General features: G+C 45.2%; 1 protein-coding gene across 1 annotated transcript; it reads right to left on the bottom strand.

Moving 5' to 3' along the window:
* Positions 1-254: 254 nt before the first annotated feature.
* LOC133900536 (acetylajmalan esterase-like) lies at positions 255-4,003 on the bottom strand. The gene is made up of 5 exons (XM_062341709.1): positions 3,579-4,003; positions 3,284-3,496; positions 2,985-3,136; positions 806-1,079; positions 255-672 (listed from the first exon to the last, which is right to left on the bottom strand). Exons 1-5 carry the CDS (start codon positions 3,841-3,843, stop codon positions 437-439), a joined length of 1,140 nt encoding a protein of 379 aa, XP_062197693.1. The 5' UTR covers positions 3,844-4,003; the 3' UTR covers positions 255-436.
* Positions 4,004-18,971: the final 14,968 nt, after the last annotated feature.

Raw genomic sequence — 18,971 nt, 5'->3', positions numbered from 1 at the left:
TTCTTTTATATTTTCTTCTTTTCTATTTATTCTCTCTGTTATTATTTGATTATATATGATTTATCAATTGATAACAAATCAATCAACACACTCATCAAACAATTAGCAAACAATTGAGGAAATTTTTAATATTGTAAATTTTATTTGATTTATTTAATTTAATTTCCTTTACATTAATTAATTATAGGGTTTTTCTGGGAATTAGGCTGTTACAACAGAGGATGTGGACAATAAGCCGCATGATCAAGACAACGGATGATGAACATTGAACGTGTCTATTATAGGCGTGAACAGTAATGAAAATGGACATTTTGATACTCTCTTTTTTTAGTATAGATACAGATGAACGTATGGCACAAAGGCACATAGAATGCAGTAAGCTCTAATGCTGACTCTCAGAGAACATATATACATATCCAAAATACAAGCACATCTCTTAGCAGCTCCAGATCTCTTGCACGGCATCAGCCGGTTGTGCAAACCCCTCCATGAGGAGGGCCAGCGCGATGGCCCTGTACGCCTGCTGGGTGAGGTGTATGCCGTCCCAGCTCACGCGGCGCGCCGGGTTCGCGCAGGAGCTCGTGCCCAGCGTGCCGCACATGGTGTTCATGTTGAAGTTGTATGCCCCGCCCGCCCCGCAGCATGCTTGTAACAGTAAGCCCTCGTCGAACCCTGCGATCGAGGACATGTGTCAGATCTGACTAATTATAGACATCTAAAACCTCAAAAATGAATTCTTTCTTAACAAAAACATTTGTCTTGACCGCTTTGAGATCCGTGTTATGAGTTTCTGTGGTGTACCAACCTAGGATAGAGGCATGGTCGAGGAGGTGCATGAAGGCGCCGTAGTAGTCGGCGTAGACGACGGTGACGTCGGTGTTGGCCTTCCTCAGGCCATCGACGGCCACTTGGAGCTGCTCGTTGTGGTATGCGGCGAAGGCGTTGTAGCTCTTGAGGCAGCCCCTCTCGTCGTGGTCGGCGGAGCCGGACATGGAGAAGAGGGAGAGGTAGCTCGGCGAGCACCCGATCGGGAAGTTCCCCGGGATGATGATTTGGGTCGCTCCAAGCTTGATCACCTCCTGTAGATTATTTAATTAGCATTAGGTTGATTCATCTATGAACAATTACATGTACAGGTCAGATATATCAATTATTAATTAATCACTGGATGTTGAGTCTGCTCAACGAACTTTGATGAAAAGTGCTCCGAAACCGGCCCTTGTTGAATTCAAAGTATAGTAGCTCGTAGTACTCCCCTCAGTCCCAAAATATAGGACAGGTGTATTAGGATTTAAAAAATCTTTGAAAGTACATTTCGACTATTAATTTATTTAGCAATATATTATTAATTTTTACAAAATCAATATCATATTAAAAGATCTATGAAATATGGATCTATTGATGTAACTTTTGTACATTAAAATATATGTATAATTTAACTAATTGTTAGTTAAAATTTACAAAGTATGAATTTTTAAATCTTAATACGCTATATATATAGAGAGAGATAAGTGTGATATTTTACACTCAGGGTGTAAAATATACTATTTTAAACCTCAGACCAACACGCGTGCCCCAGCCCACCCAACCCAGCAGCGCTCCACCCAACCGCTTTGCGTGTGCCACCCCCATGCGCTCCGTGTCCCCGTGCCGCTCACCTCGCTCGCGCCTGCACACCACGTGTCCCCACGTCGCTCGCCTCACGCGCTCGCCACATGTCACTCGTCCTGTGCCACCTGCTTAGTAATTGTCCAGTAGCTGTCATCTAGTAATTCTGCAGTAGTGTCTAATAGTTATCATCTAGTAATTCTCTAGTAATTTTTCAGTAGTTATTAGTAGTTTTATTTGTTCAATAGTTGTATCAGTAGTTGGATAATTACTGAAAAATTGTTCAGTAGTGTCAGTAGTTATCAATAATTTAGTATTAACTAGTTTCAATTCACAGTGAAATTGTTCAGTAGTATGTTAGTAGTTGTTAGCAGTTGTCAGTAATATCAGTAGTTTGTTCAATAGTATCTGTATTTTATTCAGTAGTGATAATTACTGATACTACTGAATAATAATTACTGACAAAATACTGAACAACTACTAAATAACTATTAAACTACTGAACATTACTTGGTACGTGTCGCGTGGGCACGGCCAGTGCACCACGTGGCAAGCGCGGGTGTGGCCGGTGCACCATGTGGCGCGCTTTGACTGGGGTAGGGCAGCCTGCCGGCGTGAGAAGGTTGAGTCGGTTGGGTGTAGAATAACATTACCATATATACGTATAATATATATATATATATATATATATATATATATATATATATATATATATATAAAAGTAGTTTCAAGAAAAAGAAAGGACTGTGATTATCACAGTCGGTTGAAAGTCAAAATTGATTGTGATAACACCATTCTCACAGTTGGTATTTTGGTAACCCCGGTCCAAAAAAAAAATTGAACTTTTTTAATTTCACAGAAAATAGTGAATTTTTGTGAGATGAACTAGATATAGAAATATAGCCAAAATTGTTGATGAATTTAGTGTATAGAAATTTGATTTTTTGCAAACTTTTGTTGACGAATTTACTGTATAGAAACATGTTTAATGACCTCCAACGGGCAAAAGTGGACCAAATTCAAGAGTCACGGTCGTTAAATCTTAGATAACATGACAAAATTTATTGTCACAAAATGTAGCACATTTCATGACGATACATTGTGCGTCATCGAATTAAACACATTTCGTGATGATTTTTTATATATCGTCACCAAGTTTATGATGATGTGACGCTGAAAATACGTCATTAAAATCTTTTGTGACGAAATTTCAGGATACTATGACGATTATCCTATCATCGTGGAACATCAAATCTCTTGTAGTGCACGATCAACAAAAAAATATATGTAAGAATTTAATAGGAAATAGAAATGAATGATTTCGGCAGGATTCCGAGAAGACTTCGTTGTTCCGAACAAGAGTTGATTGTGCTTGCCTTAGCGACGTCCATTATGGTCTTCACGACCTGTGGCACGTAGGCCTTCATGGCCTGGATGGACCTGATCCCCTGGAAGAAGGCGTAGTTGTAGTCGTTCCCACCGATCTCCCCCACCAAGAACAGCGCTCCGGCGAGCTTCTTCGCGCAATCTGACCGATCAAATTTTGCAGATACACATTGCAAAATGTGAAGATAAAAACTTCATGCAATTCTTTTCGCACACAAGGAAAATCAACGTCGGACCCCTGCTCGTGCGTGCCGGCCAGTGGCCACTGCTTGTCATGGCGTGCACGTACCTTCTTGCGATGGACAGGTTGCGTTGAGATGCGACTTGAACCAGTCGATCTGGGAACTGAGCGGCACGCTCGCCGGCGGCATCATGACGCCGCTCTGCAGCAGGACCCCCCGGTCGAGCGCCGTGGCGCCGGCCACCGCGAAGTTGACGCCGCTGGCGAAGTCGGCGCCCTTGTCCAGGTACGGGCTCACCAGCGACAGGTTCAGCGCCATCGCTGCATTTACGCACTCTCACAGCATCGTTTGGTTAGTGACACGAGTATTTCGTGCTGGACTGAAACGCATTTGTGAGTGTACCGAAGTAGTCGATGATGAGGAGGCCATCGGAGCATCGGCCGGTGGGTTTCCGGAGGGTCTGGCCGTAGGGGTAGCTGCCGATGGAGGCGAAGAACCCCACGGGGCCCTCGCGGAGGAGGTTGCCCGTGTCCGCGATCGAGTCGCCGAAGCTGTAGATCGCGTCCACAGAGCAGCCGGCCTCCGATCCCACGGGCGTCCCGAGCAGCATCAGCAAGCTCAACAGAACCGCGAAGGGGAGCTGCCCATGACAGACCGCGACCGCCATGGCCGCCACTGCTTACTAGCACACACGCCCGAGCCAAGATGTGCTGCAGGGATTGCACGCATGCAGTTATACTTTCAGCGCGATGTACGGATCGATGGGTAATCCATTTGGCAGGAAAATGTCGCTGTTCGTCATGGATGCAGTTTGTACTGCAGGCTTTGAATTCAGAACTGGTGTGTCCAGCTTTTTGTGATGAAGTTGAGGTTGATCGGGTGGGTCGCCGGAGCTCTGGTAGGGCCGAGAGCTAGCTTGTTGGTAAGCATTTGGTCAACCTAACGACCTACCCACAGGGATAATTTTGTTTCATTTGGGCACCACAATAATCATTAAACCAGAAAATCCAAAAGATCTTTTCTTTCATTATCGACAAATCTCACCTGTTACATATTGTATACTTTGGAAATTTCAATGTGTTTAAACCTTGGGCCGACTTTTGAGCTGCTGGACCGGGCTGTTTCATTTGCTTTCGGCCGAGGCCCGCGAAGGGCAGCCTCTAGTCGGCAGCTAGGGTTGGAAAGGAGATTTCTTTTTCTCTGAGCTGAGGAGTTCGATCCTAGTTCTGGGAGCTGGCGGTGGCAAAACGGCCTGAGGCCACATCTTCAGCGTGCCTCTAGGGCGGTTGAGCTCCAGGGTGCCTTAGCCGGCTGCATCTGCTCCTGGAGCCGTCGGATTGGAAGGTGGCCGCAGGAGATTCGGAGGTATGGCTATGGCCGGGTGCCTGCCATAGGGCCCAACTCTGATATAACTTCTCCTCTCCCTCACGTTGGATTTTCAGAAGTTTTGATTCACTTTTTTGTCTCCCGTGTGATTTCCTCTCTGTGGTGCATTGGTGTGCTTGAGCCCGAGTTCATCACGTGCTTTGGCCGGTGCTCAGTTCAGGAGGAAGGCTTGTTGGTGGCCGGAGCTACACTGTTGAGGCTCGCCTGTACTGTGGTGGCAGTGCGGTAGAGGTCTTGTATCTCCGTCATCTCTCACACCGACAAAAACGGCAGGTGGTTGGATTTCTAGGTCAGCGGCGTTTGAGCCGTGCCTTACCTCGATTATCAGTTCTCTTCAACAAGTTGCACTGTGATCTTTTCTTCTCCCTTTTGATCTGAATGTTTGGATGCCTGATTTACATGCTCTATGATGATCAATTTTATTGAAGTTGAATTAGAATAGTGAGTACAATAGAAACGGTCTTGATACTTTGATTGTGAAAGGCATAGGCGGTGCTCTATTTTTGTGATTTGCTATGTGTAGATCGGTTTGCTGTTAGCCGATTGTGAATCTTTACTTTTCTGTCACTGCCTATCGTATGCAACACTTGGAAATGAGTCTTGGTTATTGGTCTCAGTACGTTTTGTGATATTGGTTTGGTGTTCAGTAAGTTGTGCCTGAAGTTCAGTATTCCTGCTGTTCTTTGCGCAGGGCACTCTAGCTGTACTGAGCCTCTCCTTTTTCAGTATAATCTTAATCTGTAGCTTTGTCCAGGTGTTTGTAGCTTTCAGAGTATTGTATATCAAGATCGTTATCTAGGTGTGATCTCATATTCTAGTTTAATTGGTGATATGGTTAAAGGATCAGTTAGGGAGCAGATCTTCAAAGATTTGGGGCCAACTGACAAGAAAGATCTGAGAGCTATTTTAATATCACATCATGTTCAGTACTGTTTTAGATACATGTTAAATGATTTATGTGGTTATTTTCTGTCAGCCATATGTTTCATGGTCATGTTTTTAACATTTGTATTATGCTGCTCTTGTTATATTTTCCTTGGAATATGTATATATATGCTCATATTATCGCATATAATACAACATTACATGCATGGAGCGCAGCAGCTTAGGCCCTGCATCTTACAAGTCCTCCGCTGACAGTAGAACAACTGTGTAAAATATATACTCTTTTAACATTTTCAGGAAAACCTTGCAAGCAAGAATACATTATGGCAAAATTATTCGAAAGACACTGTGTTTCTAAAGCAAAATACTCAAGTGAATTCCATCAATTTCTTACAAGAGGAGACCTAGGTACTCCCCAGTTATCATGTCGGAGCTTGGACCTTGGAGATTTCCTCACCTGAGACAGCCCCCCATTTGTAGAGCAGATCCCAATTGGATGAATTAATTATTTCATTTTCCCAAAAACAATTATCCAAAAAATCGAATGAAACTTGCACTCAAGCGACAGGTGGGCGGTTCTTTGACTCTGGTCTCTACAGAGTTGGCACACCTATCCGGGTTTAGTTTGACAAATCCAGTTGTTAGATAGGCTGGGTACCAAAGATTCATATGAATCTTATTTGGATGTCCTTATGTAGGTGGCTAATCTTATTTTCGTTTGACACGATAAAGAGCGAAGGCTACGACATTCAATTGTTTTCTAGTCCACATGGGGAGTTATAGTGACATATGAATTGGAAATATCTTTTATGTACATACCCAAGAAAACATTTTTCATTTGTAACAGAGCTGAGAGAGTGGCACGGTACCATTTTTGTCACGGTTACTCAATCCGAATTATGGACACACATGCCCGTGAAGGATACTTATGAAGCTCATGTTTGCTCAAATCTCTGCTCTATTAGGATTAGGCAATACTTTCTGGAGAGTTGGCTCCAAATGAAACTGGAGTACAAAAGTCAAGTGCTAAGTTGGGCTCCTCTTTTTAGAAATATATCAGCTTTATTATTTTACCCTCGTTTGTGTGTCTTCTCTACATCATAAGGAGTGCGGCGCAATTTGGGGGTTGTGTCCTCTCCACGGTTTTTCAAAAAAAAAAAAAGGAAAACGAGCCAAAAGGGTCTAGAGCTCTATTTGTAGGATGGATTACATGCAAAATATACCATCAGAGGGGTTGAATAATTGTAGAAGCAAAATTCAAATTTTAATTCACCCTAACAAAATATTAAATTTAATCTCGAAATCAGTTGAGTATGGACTGCTATCACGTCACTAAAAATGATGTATAGAATGATCCGGCCATCCAATTACCCTCAAATTTTAACTATCCAAACTAAACAATCACATGAAACTATTCCGATAAGAATCAAGTCAATCTGAGCTCATGATCTAGAGTTATAAATTTCGCAAGCAGACTGAGACAGATGGTAACGAAAATAGATTAAACACTAAATTCATGATTATGCAAGAATTACGAAATTTTAACTAACCAAAAATTTCAGAACTTTATCTTGATGCTCTAGGATAATTTTGGATGGATCAAACTAAGATAAATTATGACGATTAAAAGATCCACCGAAAATCAACACCAGAGACAAAATGAAGAACCCAGAGAAAAAACTTACAAAACTTGATCTCATTACATGGTTAGGTCACAAAATACATCTCAGAGCATCCTAAAAGATTTCCTGGATATCCTAAAACCTAGATTAGTTTTCCCTCAAACTCTTGGCCGCCCGCCTGAAGCCCCAGAGGACGCGTGCTCCCGTGCTGGGCCGAACAGGCCACCACCGGCCTGCCTCCTCAGCACGTAGGCCACGACGCCGTGACGCCTCCTGCCCGCCTGAGACCAGCCCAACTTGGACCTCCTGCTCCAAGTGGGCCACGCTGCACTCGCCTGCTCCTTCCTCACCGCCCGGCTACCAGCCACCTCCACAAGCATACAGTACCATGCATACATACATACAGTGCCATTCGTACATGCACATAGTGCAATCCCCCTTTTTCACTGCACGCACGCATCCATGTATCAATGAAAAAAATACTTTCACACGCGATTCTCTACACTAGTGCTCGGACTGGTCCAAACCTATCATGTTTGTTGGTGTATAGAATATAGGTCATCTGTTTAGGGCTAACATCAATTAATACTAGTTTGTAGAATATTTTTTTCTGAACCACGGTCTCACCGTGTGACCAGTCTGCGCCTTCGTGACCAGAATTCTTACCATATAAGGAGGTCATGCGACCAGCCTTCGTTGGTCACGGGACATGTACTTACTAAACCAGTCTATTCTCATTAAATGCTTTCTACTCAAGTATTTTTCATTCCCTAGGCACTCCTCCCCAACGGATAGATCGTGGCTGGTATAGAGGTGTCATACCCTGTCCCGTAACATTAAACGCTATGGGACGAGAGCGCAGACATGTCAGGCTGCTTCACAGGCGCGCGTGCGAGACCGATGATGGGACAGGGTGAAACCCGCTGATCGGGGTGAGGTAAGAGTGGATGTGTTCAGCAGATGGGATGAGCTCAGCAACTTCATTAGTGCAAAATGGGCACATGCACCGCCCATTATAATAGCATAGGGGTGGAAGGTTCAGAGGGATAGGTCGACTGCTTTAGGGCCTACTTGTATGTTCTTCTTCTCTTGTATATAAAGAGGAGAACAGGTCTAGCAAAATGAGACTTATCTGTAACCAGTTTATAAACACTGATAATAAAATACACAAGATGTAGTATTGTTATCCTTCGGGAGGCCTGAACCTAGATAACCTCTGTGTTCTTGAGTTCATCGCAAACACACGCACACCACAAAGCATGGTTCACACGGCAATCGACCGATACACCCCGGAATCATTGTCAGAGACTAACCCTTGACAATTGGCATGCCAGGTAGGGGGCATGTTTCTGCGTTTTGGTAAGCGTTGGAGATTAGATTGGGGTACCCATAGCTGGATCCACGGTAACTGCTGAGTCCGGTTCTGAGGATTCCGATCACCGTGAGGTATTCATCATGGGATACGACCCAGATAAGTCTGGTGTGATCCAGGCATGGGACACCAAATCAGAGTCCGAAGACTCTGAGGCTCAACGAGAAGTTTGCATGACAGTTCATACAATGGGGGGCAACGGAGGCTCCCGTGTTTCAGACGCCGATGATGATCCCCAGGACACGTGCCCAGAGGGAACCAGACCGGTGCCAGACACCGGGATGCTCTGACGTAGCCCCAACCACCATAGTGTCACTCGGAGGAGCTGCCGCAAAGGACACGGTCTTTGGTGGTGGCGTCACCAAGGCCGTTAGACCTCACAAATGTCGGGGGCTCCCCACCTCACGATATCTCGCCACACCATGCTCGACGGCTTGACTATGAGGCCATGATACCTGCATAGAATCTATGGACTGTGCGAATTCTTCTTAGCCACCCACTGGTAGCAGTACCAGAGAGTTTGCCGTTAGCGTCATGGTTACGTGACCTCAAGCAGAGCCATCAGCCAGGCAAGATCCCCAAACAGGTATGAGAGTACCCTGAAACTAATCAGGTGTGGGGCCTTTTGGGTAGGGTCATCTATAGGATAGGAAAAAGGGTATTTCACTCTTCAAGTGTCTAATAGAAAGAATGACCACTTCCAGCAGATACCAGGAATGGGGGCAGCCTTCCAGGATCTCAACAGGTGACCCTTTTCTCCTTCTATACTGACCACTCCTCGACCAGACGAGGATTCATTACCCTATTTTGTAGCTACCTCCATAGGTCGCGGGAGCGGTACTAGTCGTCGAGCGGTGAGGGTTTTTTGCGACCAGATACGAACAGGCAGAGGACCACACCTATCAATAGGTCGTGCACGTTGAATGGATTGGGGGCTAGAGCGATCTCGACCCCACAAGCCAGCGACACCTTTAGGTACACATTTCAATTATATTTTCAGGCCACCAAACAGTGTTGCAGAGTATGAGAGCCTCTTATGTGGAATACGAGAAGCATCCGCAAGGGGGGTAAAAGGACCACTAGTGATAAGGGACTCGCTACTGGCCGTAAACCGAGTGCGGAGGGTTTCCTATGCTTGGCCCAAATGATGGCGACATACCTCTCCGAAGTGAGAAAGCTAGAGCGACGCTCCTTCGGTTTTGAAGTATAGAACATCCCTCACAAGGACAACTTCCTAACCGATGAGCTCGCTTGTTTAGCCTCTTCTTGCACACCTGTCCCAGTCGGAGTCATTGAAAAAAGATTCACACAACCACCCACAATGGTCTCAGGTCAACGTGGAAGGGATGCCCTGCTTGGAAAAGGAGCACCAGATGCAACACCTTTGGAGGCAACGCCTCCTTCGATGTCATCGATCTCGGGTGGCCATCATGTGGTCACCCTGCTCAATTAGGGTACGACCTGGATAGATCAGATCTTGGACTACCTTCAGAATCAAGCAGCCCCTGACGATGATGGGTCAGCAGAAAGGGTCACGTGGCAGGACCACAAATACTCCGGGGTAGAGGGACGCCTCTACCGCCAAAGAAGCAACAAATTTTTACAGAAGTATATCACTCAAGAAGGGGGGAGCACAACGTTCCCCGACATCCTTAGAGGCATATGTGGTGGCCGCGCTTCATACCGTACTCTGGTCGAGAAAGCATTCCGGTAAAGATTCTATTGGCCCACGGCCCTACATGATGCTTGCAAGCCGGTGAAACGGTTTGAGTCATGTCAGAACCTTGGCCGACATACCAAACTACTAGCCCAAGCATGGTAAACCATACCACCCTCTTGTCCTTTCACTAACTAGGGGCTCGTTATCATGGAACTGTTCCCTAAAAGCCCCAGGCGGTCTTAAATTTTTGTTCGTCGCAATCGGCAAATTCACTAAGGGGATCGAGGCCAAGCCTGTCAGGAAATTCGCCACCACAGCAACGATTAAGTTCACACGAGTAGGGGTAGTGCAATTTGGCCATCCAAACCGCATAATTACAAACAAATGAGACTCAATTCACCAATCGGAGAGCGCACATCTCCTCATATGACCAACTACTCGCGTGGCGACCAGGAGGCGCAGCAAGAGGAAAAAAACAAACCCGAGCGAAGAGTCCCACGAACATGCTCAAAATTCAGGCAGCCCCATACCAGCATAGCCTCAGGCGCTACCACGACCACAGTGTGCAGAAGCGGACACTGGTCTTAGGTGACCTCAACCTTGGACCAGTCCTGGAATAGGGCAGGTCGTAACAAGCTCTTCCATGAGGGGGAGGGGTCCTATAAAGTGGTATGCTTTTCCTAACCCGACACGGTCAACATGGCCAGAGGCCAGCCACAAATTATACAAACTCACGGAATAGTTTTTTCGATTCATAGGCTTGACCGCTTGGTCGGCAGTTTTCCAGCCGACCTGATGGATGGTGCTAGAGCTTTTAGGATCCGTAGTTTAGCATACAAGAATTGTTCTGCTCGATCGATCATATTGTTGGGGTGGGACTCAAAATTTCTGCTCGCGTAGTGTCATAGGTATGGGCATCCGAGGGATGACAACTATAAGGCCACAAGTCCTAGATTGGGTCAAGCGTTGGTCGCTCCCAAAGGACTTGTCGTGCTAAGGGCTATCCTAAGTGCTAGGAACCTTACTAGCGAGCACCCCAAACCTACTGCCACTCAAACACAAGAAAACTTTTGCATGAAGACTGATCATTTCATTACAAAGCGACCACCCGGGCCGATACCAGGGTTGGTTCTAAATAGTCTATTCAGTACACGCAAGACCCAAAAACGTATGGCAGTGGATCAAACTGGATAGACCAAAGAAGGGAGCAGATAGTGGGCAGATATTAGTCTACGACTTCATGGAGCTCCTTGGTGGTCTTCATGGTGCCGATAAAAAGCCTTCGGAGACTGCCGGGATGAGGTATGTATCTGAAAGGTTCTAGTGGACATAGGCTAAGACAAGACAGGCATCGGTGGCTCCGACATCCAGCAAGTGGCCACCCACCATCACACGTAGCCTATCCTCAAGGCCACTCGCCTCCTCGAAGGTCACCAAAAACTTGTCAACGTGACCAATCATGGTGTTTCCAGGCATTAGGTGAACTTGAACACCGACGGACCGCAGCAGCGAGTCAAACGGTGTAAATGCTCGGTTGAGGCGATCATAAAAATATTCTTGCTGCTGGTCTCCTTCTCTGGCCATCTTCTCCAGGTCTCTTCGCACCGCGAGCATCTCATCCCAACAAGTAGGTCAATAAAGCAAGCCGCAAATCACATAGAAGCGAGCCAATCAGGACTCACTCGACTAGCCTAGGACTAACATGTGGATAAGTGGTGGCAGGACTAATGCACCTCGAAGATCACCTTGTAGATTCTCTCGCTCGACCGCAAATCTCTACTCACACTCGGCCACCGCTTCCCGGATATGCCGATCAACGGAATCTTCAATAAGCTTTGTTAGGGGTTCGGTGCGAGCAGGTGGGTCAGCTAGTTCTGGTCGCACCACTTCTAGCCAGCACTGGTGGTGGGCATTGTCGGTAGGTGCAGTCAGAGGCTCAAAGTAGGGGGAGGTTTCGTCATTGCAAGGCTTCCATGACCATGTCGGCAACAACAAAACTCACTAGAGAAATCAAGAAGTTTCATCCAAATATAATACAGAACCTAAATTATAGTTTGATATTTACTCCTCAAGGGCCTTCACCCGAAAGATGGATCCCACATAGTCCACTACCCCTTGGAACTCCTCCTACAGTCTCTCCTCGGCTATGGGCCCGGCGACTGCAACCCTCTTCCGAATGAGGTAGAGGTTGAAGTTGGGATCACAACTACGGTAGCACCGGAGGACGAACCCCGCTGCATCCCTCACTGCTTGCGCCACATCCTCGGTACCCCTTGCCGCCAGAATACCCGGGAGCTCAAAAATCTTCTCCAAGAGAACCTTGGTAGCATAGGCCTAGGCCTGGGCTGTGCGTGGGTCCTTCATCTCGATGATCTCCAACCCGAGGTTCTCCAAGGGTTCCTTGAGGGCCTTAAAAGCATCTCAAAGAATGTTATGAGTGGCGCTCTCGCCCTCCCTAAGCTGGATGTATTCGGTGGCGAGCATGGCTTTTTATTGTTGGAGCTCACCACACTTCTGCTGTAGCATGAGCCACGCCTCCTTTCTTTGGCCAGCTGCCTCTCCATTTTAGCGCACCTATTGGCAGCCACTTCCTTATCTTCAATCAGCTTGCGGATAGAGGCCGAGAAGTGGGTGGCCAGGGAGAGCAGGTCAGAGGCCATAACGGGCTTCACGACTGGCTCAGCAGGCACATGAGCCACGATCAATGCTCCCGAGGTCAGAGCTGTTGCAGGCTGGGGGACCGAAATATGTTATTGAGGTACTGGTGAAGGAGTTACAACCGGGGCCATAAGCGGTTTCGAGGACCTACGGTGACAACAATTTACAAAATCAGGAAAAGAAAAAAATTCGAGGCATCTACACCTAACCGAAAACCTTATCGCAGCGGCGAGTGCTGAGCACAAGCTTGGACCTCATAAAACTGGTGGTTCAGTTGGTCGGGGAGGATAGTCCAGCAGTCAAGCCATCGGTGCTCGGTGTCTCGCGAGCAAATTTGGATGCCTCCGCAATAGACGGGCCCTCCGCTAGCCTCTTGTCTGGTCGGAGCAAGATTAGTCGAGGCGCGCCTGGTTGGAGTGAATCTAGTTGGGACGATGTTGGTCGACCCTTTGCTGACCAGTGCCGCTCACAAAACCGTCGCTCATGGTTGCTACCCGACTCTGAGCAGTCTTGCCAGCTCCTCGATCAGCTAGGCTGACATCGTGACCAGATTGGTAGCTGGCTGGAGCAGCGCTAGGCGGTAGAGAAGGTATGCTGGCAACAAGATCAACTTCTTGGGCAGTCTCTGTGATCTCATCGATATCGGAAGGAAGACATCGACCTTAGGAAGACCCTGCGATGACGTAAACAATAAAACCCTGACCTAAGAGAAGGCTTGAAAATGGAAGTTTCGTGAAAAGACCAAACATACCAATTTGAGTCGAGCCCTCTCTGATGGGGAGATGTCGCACAATGGAGAAGCGTCTCACGGGGGGCCATCCTTCCTCGGGGCTGCCGCCATGAGGAATTTGACCCACAACTCAACGACCTCGTTAGAGAGATCTGCATAAGAGGGATACTTAAGACACCGCATGAATAAATAAAGAGCGCCATGGAAATGGTTGCGATATTACCTAAGGAGCTCTCCCTGGTGACATCATCACTGCCAGTGTACATATATGCTGGATGTGCTCTTTTTTGCAAATGGCACAACCGGCGCTCGATGAATTCATGGGCAATATCTGATCACGTCAGCCTAGCGTTCGCAAGATTCTTAACCCGGGTTGCGAGGCTCAACAACTGCGGAGTGATCACGAAGGAGTTCCCCCAGCTCTCGAAGACCTGTGTTGGTCTGTTTGGCACGTGAATGTTGTCCAAGAAATCCTTCGTCTTGAGGTAGAACCATTCTTTCCTCCAGCCCAACCACGATGACTTAAGGCCCATATCAAGATAGGAGCCCACGATGCCATCACGAAGGCGAAATCCACAGCTCCTGGTGGCCGGCTTGATCTGCAACCTAGCCGTGTAAAAATAACAGAAGAGATCGAGGCATGGCTCGACCCTAATGAAGTTCTCCCACATGTGAGCAAAGAAGCTCAGCATGATGATGAAGTAGGGATTGAGGTGGAGGTGGCAGATATCATAGAAGGAGATGACGGTGGTGAAAAATTCGAAAAAGGATGACACGAGGCTGGCCAAAAAGAAAGAGGAAAACATCATGATCTCCTCCTTACGGGGATCAGACACCTCCTCCCCCGGGTGGTACCCCAAAGAAAGGTGTCGAGAGAGCAAACGGTTGTTGTACATCTGCTTCAGCTTCACCGCAGTACACTTGGACTTGGGAAAATCTGGCTCTTTACTGATGCACGGCTCCATTGGGGGCGGCAGGGGTGGCTGCGGGAACACGGGTGGAGATGGAGATGATGGGCTCTGAGTGCAAGGGCTTGGAGGTTGTGGGGGATGGCGAAGGGCTTCGTGGGCAAGTTTGGCTTTCCAATTTATAGGGCCAGCGTGATATCCCATCTGCCGCGCGGAGCTCAACCGTCTCAAAATTTGAAAGGCAATGCTTTGGGGGCTGAAATTCCCTCTGATCCAATGGAAATCAATGTCTCTCTCTCCCATGACGTTTCTCTCTCTCTCTCTATGGAAGTATAAAATCTCCCCTCGGGATGTGGTCTTATGGGCTTGCCATGAAAGTGGACTACGTTGGTGGCCACTCTCAAGGTGAACTCATGTTGACCTAGGGCCTAGGTGGTACGACCAGTTCCACCCATGATCACGCGGCGAACCGCTTAGACCACCACATCCACAGGGGAGCTTGGGGGCTACTTCACAAGCTCGCTTGTGAGACTGATGATGGGACAGGGCGGACCAGCTGACTAGGGTGAGGTAAGTGTGGATGGGATGGTGTAACAAACATGCCCTAGGAAGATTGTAGTGGAACATATTTAGAGCATGTATGTGATTTTGGTGATTAATGATAACATAGTCAATGTGACTAACATGTTTGTCAAATATATACTTTAGTAGGTCTCATGGATGCAGCAAAAGAGAAGTCACCGAAGTTAGAACAAAGAGAGAAATGAATTAGCCTTTTTCCATGAATTTTTATGTGATCAAATGGGATGGATTTCTATATAATCTTGTAGAACTCTTCACAAGCTTTCCATAGATCCTAAAATCATCCAAATCAGAGTTCGAAACAAAAAGTTATGCCCAAAATACATAACATTGTTTTGCTAAAATTTGCCTGATCGGGTAATCTGGTGCTCACATCAAAATTAGTTCGGTGGTACATTGGATAATCCAGTGAGAATAATGAAAACTAGTCTGGTGTTCACAGAAGTTTGAAGCGAAGTTGTTTTCCTCATCGGATGATCCGGTGTTTACAAAATTAACCCACCGGACTATTATTTTCGAAGAGCTCCAAAATGAACATATGCACATAGGATAATCCGGTGCATTTGTCTAGTTTTTAGTAAGTCATCGTAGGATATTCTAGTGTTCACAGATGAGTTTGAGTGGGTTCCAACAGCTAGTTTCTTCTGATGTACTCACCGGATTATCCAGTATTTGTACTACTATTATCACCGGATCATACGGTGTTCATAGTTTTTATGAGCCGTTGGGGCAACAGCTAATTGGCGGGTTTAAGGCTATAAATATTCCTCCACTCAGTCATTTGAAGGTGTGGCATACTGCTATAGTCAAGAGGAAGCTCATATACACTTGAGAAAACATCCAAGCCATCAAAGTGTTAAAGGTGTTCATCCAAGGCGATTAGCACACCATTAGAGAGTGATTAGTGCTATTAGACCTAGAGAGAAGTGTTGCTAGGTGCTATAACCTAGCGAGTGGATCAATGAGTGATTTAACCGTGTACTGAGAGGTACGACGGTGCCTTTGAGTCTTTGTGACTCGCTCGTAACTTGTTGAGCCTCCGACTTGGTATGGAGTGGCAGCAAGAAGATTGTGCGGGGACGTAGATGCCCTTGTCTTTGTGACTAAAGCTCCAAAGTGAAGACAACGTTCAAGTGACCGGAAGAGAAGTTAGTGGTGAGACCTTGCCTTGGTGGCTTGGTGGCTCATCATGTTTGAGACATTATCTTAGTGATTTGGTAGCTCAAGAGCCGTGACTGGAATAGACTTGGCGACTGGGAGCATATCTTTTATGGAGCTCTAACGTGGACTAAGGGTGGCTTGTGTGACACTGATACCACAGAATAAAAAACCCTTGTGTCAAGTTTGTCTCTTTTTCTTATTTACGTTTCCATATTTACATTCTTGCAATCTACCTTTGCGCATTTATCTTCCTAAGTAGTTTGCTAAGTTTGGCTATGGGTTGCAAAACTCTTTTGAGCAGTAGAGTATATACACTAGATAAACCTAGAGCACATTTAGATACAAATTGAGATACATTTATCTTATGAAGTTTTTGGAGCCATTAGTTTTTAAGTGTCTTAATTCATCCTCCCCCCTCTTAGGATATCACTGTTCCTCATAATTGCTATCAGAGTCTCGTGCTCTTGATAGACTTAACATCCTAGAGAGGTGTGACGTCCGGAGTTGGGATGGATACCCATAGCGCTCCATATTTCAATGACACTAATTTTCTCTGATGAAAAATTTTAATGACTTGTTATTGGTAAGCTAAAGGTTTAGATATTTGGAGAGTCACCAAGGAAGGAATGAGGCAACGCCTCATCAATAAGGAGAAATAATTAGATGCATTGGCTAAGAGTATCCTTTTATCATCTTTATGTATTGATGCATTTAATCGTGTTTATTCTCTCACCAATGCACATGATATTTAGAATAGTCTCATTGAAATACATGAAGACACAAAGGAACTGCGCAATGAGAAATATCATGTGCTTCTTACTAAGCTCAATGACATTAAACAACTACTCTATGAAAGTGCTAATGATATATACTCACGTTTGAATATTCTTGTCAATGAGATCAATGGGCTAGGTTTGACACAAATTAAAAATGCTCAAGTGGTGAGAAGAATACTTCAAGCTCTTCTTCCAAAGTATAAGCTAATTGTCTCCATCATCTACGACAACCATGACATGAGCAAAATGACTCCTAGCCATGTTCTAGGAAAAATCACCGCCCATGAGATGATCATGAACATGGAGGCTGAAGTTTCTACCTCATCCGACACCAAGAACTTGCTCTCACAAACAAGTAATCTCAATGCCAACACATGAAGGCAAGGATGAGGAGACAAGAGCAACAGTCAAGCTCAAGGGAAAATGATGGTGATCAAGATGAAGAGAGCTATGAAGAGGATGATCAAAGCACATCAAGTGATGAAGAAATTGATCCCAAGATAGTAAAGCTCATGTTATAAGTAGAGAAGAACATCAAGAGGATCAATGCCAAGACTGGTCATCTAATCTTTTAAAAGACTTGGTCAAAATAATTGATCATATCAAGAAAGAGAAGAAGACCAAGAGCAAGAGGGAGACAAGAGGAAGAAGCAAAGCATTCACAAGCATAGAAAGATGGGTGAGCGACGATGAAGAATTGAGTTCAAGTGATGAAAGTATCACCATACTCCCCTCCAAGAGAAGCTCTTCCTCAAGGTCGTCATCATGCAAATCGCCATCGCGCAAGTCATCTCACAAGTGCCTTATGGCTAAAGGTATAGATAGCGATGTAAGTAATGATGAATCCGATGAGGATTCCCCATCTCAAGAAGAACTTCTTCATTTGATCAATGAGCAACAAAGGACCCTTAAGAAAAAAATCAAAAGAACTTAAGAAATTTAATGCACTTAATGACATTCATGCTACATTTGTGTCTAATTATGAATTATTATTGTGCAAATTCAATTTGCTAAACAAGGAGTATAAAGAGCTTAAGACTAAATTTAACTGCATTGAATCTCAAACTAAAGCCCCTTTGAAGCAATCTATCTCTCTCTTTAATATTAAATCTAAGGTAGATGCTTCCACTTCTTGTGATGATTTGATTGATTTATCTAGCTCACCCCTTTGCAATGAGACATGCATTGAGAATATTGTTGTAGAACTCATTGCATAAGAGAATGATGAGCTCAAGCAAGAAGTGAAGAACCTCAAGAAATACTTGGCAAGATTAAAAGGCAAGAACTATGTCCAACCTCCTTAAGATAACCATGCTACCATGGTGAAGAAGCTTGCGGAGGGGTCTACCGTGATATGCTTCAAGTGCCATCAAGAAGGCCACAAGTCCTTCCAAGACAAGAAATTCAAGAAAGAGAAGGAAAAGAATAAGACCATGAACCTCTCAAACAAGACATTCAACATCTACACCAAGCCCAACTACAATATCAATACCAAGAGCAACCATTACAAGCTCAAGAAGAAAAACAATGGCAAAGTGGTTGCACAAATAGTTGGGAGAAAAGAACGGGGGTGGAACCAATCCATTTGGGTGCCCAAGAAAGTTATCACCAACATGAAGAGGCTCCAATTAGTTTTGGTTTCAAAGAAGATTTGAAGTCCATAAGTCAGCTCGGGGATTTGGAGACTTGGCCCACAAGATGAAGTGAAGGTTCAAGCAAAGAAGTCAAGTGTACAAGATTGGGTGTATTAATGATGATCATAATCATCATATACCTAAATTCCCATCCAAATACAAACAAGACAAAGGTTCTAGATGCTAAATTCTCTAAATTTATAAATTTACTTGCCTTTTCTAGGATTGCATGCTCTCAATTCAATTTATTGCAATGCCTAGTGTAATTTTTTCATATGGTAGGTTACTTGTATTTCTCTCTTTCTTGTGAGCAAACTACATGGTTTATTAGTTATAGATTTCTTTCATGGCACTAGTTTTACAATTAGTATCTTTCATGTGCCATGATCCAATCTATAGGATAAATCTCCATTGTTATCAA

Source organism: Phragmites australis, chromosome 19 (assembly GCF_958298935.1).
Source record: "Phragmites australis chromosome 19, lpPhrAust1.1, whole genome shotgun sequence".
NCBI lineage: Eukaryota > Viridiplantae > Streptophyta > Magnoliopsida > Poales > Poaceae > Phragmites > Phragmites australis.
The sequence above is the reverse complement of the archived record's forward strand: the minus strand, read 5'-3'. Positions and strand labels throughout refer to the sequence as shown.

What these genes read in the sequence shown, in the direction of transcription:
- LOC133900536 (XM_062341709.1), bottom strand. Translation starts at nt 3,843, where the DNA reads ATGGCGGTCGCGGTCTGTCATGGGCAGCTCCCCTTCGCGGTTCTGTTG. An exon ending in CCTCATCATCGACTACTTCG is followed by an intron (nt 3,497 to 3,578) that starts GTACACTCACAA and finishes GCGTAAATGCAG; the next exon opens with CGATGGCGCTGAACCTGTCG. An exon ending in CCATAATGGACGTCGCTAAG is followed by an intron (nt 1,080 to 2,984) that starts GCAAGCACAATC and finishes AATAATCTACAG; the next exon opens with GAGGTGATCAAGCTTGGAGC.